This window comes from Petromyzon marinus, chromosome 12 (assembly GCF_048934315.1).
Source record: "Petromyzon marinus isolate PM22_M1 ecotype Great Lakes invasive population chromosome 12, UKy_Petmar_22M1.pri1.0, whole genome shotgun sequence".
Classification (NCBI taxonomy): domain Eukaryota; kingdom Metazoa; phylum Chordata; class Hyperoartia; order Petromyzontiformes; family Petromyzontidae; genus Petromyzon; species Petromyzon marinus.
In genome coordinates, this window is record NC_133678.1 from 2,756,327 (window position 1) to 2,764,286 (window position 7,960).

General features: G+C 43.5%; 1 protein-coding gene across 2 annotated transcripts in view; it reads left to right on the forward strand.

The window, feature by feature from the left end:
• The window catches only part of RTEL1 (regulator of telomere elongation helicase 1), a 74,558-nt gene extending 67,833 nt beyond the window's left edge, over positions 1-6,725 (forward strand). The window contains exons 34-35 of one of the 2 annotated variants that reach the window (XM_032953153.2): positions 997-1,097; positions 2,739-6,725. In XM_032953153.2, the coding sequence (XP_032809044.2) occupies positions 997-1,097; positions 2,739-2,834 (197 nt within the window). In that variant the 3' untranslated portion in view covers positions 2,835-6,725. The remainder of the gene's footprint in view (positions 1-996; positions 1,098-2,738) is intronic. The other variant, XM_076066510.1, reaches the window with a different exon arrangement.
• The last annotated feature ends 1,235 nt before the right edge of the window (positions 6,726-7,960 follow it).

Here is a 7,960-nt window from a genome sequence, read left to right on the forward strand (position 1 = left end):
CTCATTCTACGTGACTTTACCGAAAGAACCAAAGAAGATGAATCCTTGCAGTCACGAAAGCTTTAAATCGAAAAGTGACTGCATTGTTTGTTTCATGGTCCAGTAATGTACACGCAGCAACGCAAAAGCAAAATTCTGTTTTCTGTGTTTCTCTATGTGTTATGTTTTTTCTCGCTGAATGTCATTTGTAACACATAGGAAGGCATGAATGCTTTGGAACAATACTCCTTTTATATTGCAAATATCACGCTGAAAGTTCCGAATAAAAGAACACAACGTCATTGACATCCTTAAAGGATTCCTTTCTAAAGAATCCCAAATTTATACCGATTGTGCTAACAGTGTCACGTCACAGCACGAAGAAGAAGCATCCATATGGGGATCTCTTGCAGAACATTGCAACTCTTTATGTTGTCGAACAGCCCACTGAAGCGATGATCACAGAGCTACTTCTGACTTCTCTTCAAGTGACGTCTGGTTCGCACATTTGGGAGCAGCGCTTTGCCAATTGCTGCCCTGCCACAGGGACAAGTGTTTGCCATGTGATAGTGATTTTTTTTTTGTTTTGTTTCTCAGAGCTGGAAATGTAGCCACATTGAGTACAGAACCAAACGTAATCTGATTCGTTTTTTTCGTGCAATCATTGGTGACCTGGCTGAGACCATCAACTTGGGACACTTTGAACCTGCTTTCATCACTGGCGTTTGCCTAGAGTTGAACCCATGTTCTCAACAGCGCCCGCTCAGTGCGCAGACCTTTGAGTTGCCCAGCCAATTGCCAGACCAACACGTTATTATTCTGCAGAGGGTTTAAACGGCAATCTTTTTTTTATCACACAATGTAATGTTCGTAAGATCCTTCAGTGAAATTAATACTCTTAACAATTCCAAGTGTTCACTTTATATTTAGCGTATATATCTTTGTTTTCACGCTTTCGAAATGATTGCATCGTGTGTGACGGTCGTGATACGGCCTTGTCTGTGTGTCCGTCGGTAGGGACCAAGTGTGGGATGTGCAAATTAAAGGCATCGGCATACTTAGCGTGCCCATCGTGCAGTGTCGTCGGCTGTGCGCGATGCTGGCGGTTGTGGTGCAAGGTTAGATGATGTGACAATTCATTATTTTGTCTTTGGAGGGAAGCCTCAGCCGACTTCTTGAGGGACACATGGTAGCGAATTTGAAGTTGGGGAGCAAGTAGTCGTGGAGACCCCCCACTGATTAGCCAAGGAGGGCCATTGAAAGTTACTAATCGAGGGGAAACAGCATTTGGCCTGCCACTACCCTGTCCAAAAGTTAGGAGATCGGCTGTTGCACACTCTCCATCACCTCCGTTCCTTCGCCCATGTGAGTCTAAAACTTTTTTCTGAGTGGTACTGCTTTTTGGGGGTATTACGCCAATTCCTTCAAGCAGGAGGAAATCACAGCACCTGGCTAAAACGTACTCATGTGTGGATAACAATGATACATCCATATCTGTTAACGTGATGCTTGGTACAGTGCCTTTTGCAGGACATGATGTGTAGCCCTGAAATTGAAAATCTCGTGTACATGATGTCTGTGTGATCTCCTGAACCACATCATGAACACACGAGAATGCAGAGGTGCTAAATAACTAAGTCGGATAACTCCATGTGAGGGATAATGCATCTCTTTAGCAGACGATATTTGGGGAATTACGCATTGGTTGTGGTGTTAAATACTATTTTTGTTACTTTCATTGCATTAAAACCGTGTCCATATATGATACAATGTGCTCCTGGGTGCCTTTAAAGTATAAAAAAAATATGCATAGTATTCACATTTAATTTGTATGCAAGGTAATGGTTAAGTAATACATTTTTTGTCCCGTTTTAAGCATGTTTTTTTTTAAAGCATGTCACTTCAGGAATAATTTAAGGTCAAACTGAAATGTCAGTCGCTCTTCGCGTGACAGGTAGACGTGTGGGCGTTGTAATTTTTTGATGGGTGCCATCCGCAGGATGAAAGTCATCGCAGGTGATAAGTGGGGCGCCACCTAAAAGTAATATAATTGTCAGTTTTTTTTTTATCAACGTCACAGCCACAGGCAGCCCTGCATGCATATGTACGTAGGTGCGTGCGTGCGTGCGAGGTTTTGATGCCGAGCAATGTGGTTCCTGCACCGCCGCTACTCACTGCGTCATAATTGCCTATGATATTGTAACAGGGTGCCACGCACCCCAATTCATTCCTGGCAGCTGTTAGTGACGTGACCTGAAGAGCTTTCAAAATAATCGGTCACTTGTTGGGGAAATGTGACTTTTCCTTAATGGGCATGCTGGGAGGAGACAAAACAACCCACGTGTTGATTTCCACTTTCTCCCCGTTTTACAGACGTTAATTAAAGCGATGGTCATTCTCCCGGCAGAGTTGTTACCGTGTGTTGCTCAGATTCATGTCCGACGTTTCGCTCCGCGTGCTGGAAGCTTCAGGAACTGACGCTCGGGGTACTGGAAGAAGCTCCGAGCACAATGTATCATAACGGAAGACATAGCACCAAACAACGCACAGTGTAACCAAAAAGAAAACGCATCGAGAGAGCTAGACAGCACAACCGCGACAAACCTACACATCAGTGGCATTCACCGTCTCGGAGCTATATTAAAGTCATCTCCATTGCATAATGTAGAATTTTGTGGTGATAGTAGAATTCAAAAAAACAATGCGACAGCATTCTAATGGTTCTACCGTATTTTTCTCTTGCGTGTGGATGTGTGCAGCTGACCCAGACCTGCCCTGATTGCTCAGAAGCGATTAGGTGGCGAAATCTGCTCCCCTTCTTCCATATGTTTGAAGAGGAATGTGAAGACCTATAATGCGACATCCATGACCGTTGTCATTAATTGGGAGATGATTTGTAGCCAAGAGTGTATTAAGGTCCTTCTAAGATCTTGGCTACATGTCAAAAGTTACTCTTGTAAGAGCGAAGCTAATCATGATTATAATTGAGGACATTACAAGCTACATTATGGATCAAATCAGTGTTTGCCGTCACGTTTATCTATGTTGCGTCTTGGTAATTTCCATGGTTGGTTACAATCACACCCGCTCTGACCTCACCGGCCGCTGTACGTGACACTGCTCAATAGTTTCCACCACGAGTACCGAGTTCGTGTTTATGGTCAAATCGAAAGTTCACGCAAATTACATCTGTAAATAGTTTCATGATGATTTTCTAACGTTTTGACCCCCGTTCGGAGCAGTCTTCTGCTCTTATACATCGCCCTGATATATGCTCTCTTGTCCCTCGGGTGTTTTACAACGAGTTCCTCTCGGAGGGACAATGTACATGGCGCGTTTGTTTTCTTTCTCGGGCGACCTTTCCACTCTATCACAAAACGTGATTCTTTCGGGATGCCCCCTCTCCATGACAACTGCAAACGGTGCCAAACTCACGCTGATAGTGCCTGAGAGTGTGCGATTGGCCCCGTCGCATCGCGTGGCTGCGCGCATACTAAATTTCAGAAAGGGTGAAGATACGACCTTTTTTTTTTTACCTCTTCTGATGAGCTTTTCGGGTCGCACCGCGTGTCGTTCTGTACGATGTCCGACGTTTTTTGCCCCACGTGCTGGGAGCCTGAAGTTCTTGAGCACGTGGAGTGAAACATCGGATACCACGCCGAACAACACGAGATACAGCCCGAAGACACATCTGAGCTGTAACAAATAATCCGAAGTCCATAACTTCGAGTGCATGCAGTTTGTATCCCCTCTATTGTTTCTTGTAGTTGCCTTAACTGCGCTTGTATACACGTTCCCTTTTGACCAAATCTGATAGCAGTGTTGCACAAACCACCTTGCAATCAAGTTCAATTATTTGATTTCTGGGCACGGTTCTGTCACGTGCGTTTATTTATAGGAGGCTGGTTTTTCGAGAAAATGGTTATGTTTTATTTTGCATGCTTTGCTCATTGTTTTTGTCATTGGATAGCCTTGTTTTTTCAAGTTTCCACTAGTAAGTGTATATAATGCATCCGATGTGTGTGTGTGTGTATGTACAGAATATATGTTGAGCTGCTATGTGTTCGGTTTTTTGTGACAGGTGAAATAGAATGGTGGAAGGTTTTTGTGGTAGTGATACTCGTGTGTGCGATGACAAAAGAAAACATCTCAGTCTGTGTACGTATGGAGTAAGCCTTGGTTCAACTTGGCAGATGTTGGCTGTCTATCCGAGTAAAATAATATAACACGCTGCCTGGCATGTTAATGTTTTACATTGTTATTGCAATGAGAGTGGAGCATCTCTCTATGTCCCCTGACTTCATCATAATTCATAGCAGCTCTTCTTATTCTTGGTTCTTTCGGTAAAGTCACGTAGAAAGGAAATAATAAAATAATACAAATAAAACAATACAATTCTCGATTGCAACACAAGCACAACAGAAGAACTGCTTTTTAAATTTCGATTTAAAGCTTTCATGACTGCAGGGATTCATATGCTTGGTTCTTTCGGTAAAGTCACGTGGAAGGGAAATAATAAAATAATGCATCAGGTGATGATTGCTTGTGTTGCAATCGAAACTTGAGAATTTTATAGTTTTATTTTTATTATTTTATTATTTCCCTTTTATGTGACTTTACTGAAAGAACCAAGAATATGAATCCCTGCAGTCACGAAAGCTTTAAATCGAAATTTAAAAAGCAGTTCTTCTGTTATGCATTGTCGAACAATACTACATAGTGACTCGTTCTAAGTTTTTCACTGCCATATGTGAGTCTCATGACAATCATGAGCAGTGGCAACTACTTCTGGATGATGAAGGTATTCCCATGCCATTGGCATCCTTTGCTCACACTCCTACGATGCTGCAATCAGTCTGTACGTATGTATGTTAAACTTCTTTTGCACCGTACATAGCCAACCCTGATAATCGGAGGTGAACTTATCTCATTGCTGAGTGAACTGATCTCATCACTGCACCTGCCTGATAGATAGACTTCCTGGGTGCATTTTCCTTCTTGGATAACATTCCATCACCAGTCTTGCCAGCCTTCCATCAGCCATGTGTCCTGCCCAAGCACGTGTGTTTTTTTCTTAACGTGCTTGTCTTCTGATTGTCATGTGCGACTTCGTGTGTCGGTGTAATTCCAAGCCTTATTCATAAACAGGTGGAAGCTCAATGGGATGTATGTATGTAACTATGTTGAACATATTTCGAACCGTACCTAGCCAAATGTGCTAATTGGATACGGGAGACACTTTGGGGTGCGCATGGAATGTGTAGAATTAAGCATAAAAGATTTATGCGGTTGTATACACAAGTTCGGGAAAACATTTAAATAATGTGCAAAATATGTTAAACAAGATTATGGAAAATACCACTCTTGCTTCCGCTTCAATTACCTTGATAGGTTTTCACTGTCAAGTTTTCTTTTAATATCGTTTATTAACCTTGTACGACAGCAACTGATGTATAAACGTTTTAATGTATATAGTTTTTTTCGAAAACATGTACATGCTATCAAAATAATTGTACTGTGGTTTATTCAGGAATTAACCTATGTTTAAAACCTGTTCCGTGGAGAGTTTATTGTCGTGGCTTCAATGACCAAATCATCCGGAATGTGCCCAATCTTATCAGATCGCGTAAGCTAAGCAGGCTGTCATTGGTGTTGTGGGCAGCAGAGGAACCCGAAACTACTGTAAATCCATTCTGCGCTCCCCTTCATCAACCCGCATTGACCAGCGGTTGTGGATTTATGGTCACGTGTCCCTTGTAGCCTTCACGGTGTGGGATGGCCCTCGTCCAAGCAGTGGATCGAATCGGGCCGTACGTGTACGGTCGTAGTGAATTGTGGTCGAGCTACTACCGTTACCGACACAGCACAGAAGACCTTGATCGTGTACAGGAGGTCGTGGGTTCGATCCAGACCCTGACGCCTGCTGTATATTTGGAGTTTGTATGTCTCTCTCCCCATGGTAGGCGTGGATTTTTCTCCCGCTTTTCTGGGTTTCCCTCCGTATTTAGAAACATGTTTTTGTCGAGTATTTGTCTGCCATACATTTCCACGTGATAAGCCACCTCGTTGAGCTTTTGTGTTCAGGTTGCTTCTGAACAAGATTTATACATTTATACTGATTAATCGATAGTGGTTACAACACGCCCTTTTTGTGTTAATCTTCAGGCATCACTTTTGCCAGGCGGTGCACGTACGTCACACACAAACAAAAGTTTGTATGCATGTGTTCTGATAATACGCTGATCCAGAAAATATTTGCATTCACTAATACGTCGTACCTTGAGAGAGTCGAGACGAAATAAAAATTACGATTTATGGGATCTGTGGGTGGCCACTCCCTGCTATGACTCAGGAGAGAGGTCGAATTTTATGGTTTATTTCAACATTCACTCATTCATCTACCTTCATCCACTGCTCGATGAGAGCCACCCGTACATATGTGACTGAAGGGAGGTGAATCAGCACATTTTTCCGCCGTTCATGCATTTCAAGTGTGGCAGGTAAAGATGACTTAGCAATTGTAAGTGGTTTTTTTTCACACGAATCAAGGGATCGTAAGTTACAAAATACTTGCTCGAGATAAGTGAATGGGCTCAGAGGTCCAGTGCACTGAGCCAGCACCGACACTTCAGTCTTGCGACGTCGATCGCAGAAATGAACCAAAAATGGGAAAGAGGAGACGTAATAAAATTACTTATAACATTCAACACGTTTTCAAGCAGTGTTAATAAAGATAATGGAGTGTACAGGCGAGTGTGCTTCAATACTATGGATAAATGTGGTGTGACACTTGCCCTCGACACATGGAAGTGTGCTCGGACTGAGAGCGATCTAAATATCGCAACTAATATTTGCATGGGAGAGGAGAAAATGGTTCGTCAAAATTCCACTTGACTTTTTTTATTTGCATCTTACCTTAGAACCACAATCCTGGTGCTTAAAAACCCCCGTTATTGTGGAGCAAACCTACGCCACATGAGCACAAGACCTGTCAGAATGTATAACCTCAGGACCCGTATGAAGATCGTGGAGTTGTCATTGCTGCGGGGACCCAATTGTGTCCACTGACTGGTCACTATCGGGATGGCGACTCGTGGTGCCGCGTGACTTATATGTCCCCTTTAACAATGCAAGAGAGCTGATCAATCGGTATGCTTGCCTCCGAGATAGTTAACATCACGGCTTCGGTTCCTGTTACGTCACTGGGAAATGTTCTGCGAGGGCTGTGTGGAAGACGGTGCGTTGCCTCGTGTAAAGCGCGTGTTTTAAGATGTTACTGCTCTCGCCTGGTAGGGCGCAAGATGCCCACGATCATTTGTTCGACACAATACTGTACGGTATCTTATTTCAAAGCTTCTTATGTCTGCAATGTGCTTCATTGCAATGCCATTGGGGCACCGTGGTAGCGAAATGTTAACTGCCTTGCCTGGTATACAGGAGGTCCATGGGTTCGATCCTGACCCTGGCACCTGTATATATGGAGGTCGCATGTTCTCTTTCCCCATGGTAGGCGTGGATTTTTTTCCGGCTTCTCCGGGTTTGCCCTCTAGATAAAAAAAAAATGCTTTTAGATTTTTTTTTACTTCTATAAATTCCCACGTGATGATATAAGCCACTGTGATGAGCCATTATGTGACCAGGTCACCTCTGAAAAATAGCTGTCAGCTCAGTGGGCTTTACCTGGCAAAATAAAATGGTGAATTCGAATAGTTGGCCCGTGAATGCCATTGCGCAAGCCAAAAATATCCAACTTTTAAGATTAACTCACTGCAAAGATTACTTTGATCATAAAATGTCACGAATCTCAATTGGCCGCACCTGTTGAAACAAAATGATATTGATGGATTTGCCTTCGGGGGCTTCACTGTCAGGCCCTTTCCCCGCACCGAACCCCCGAGAGACACCCTAACCCCCTCCGGGCGCCTCCCACATCCCCCCCCCTCCTACCCCCCCTACCCCCCACCACGTCTCTTGCATCACA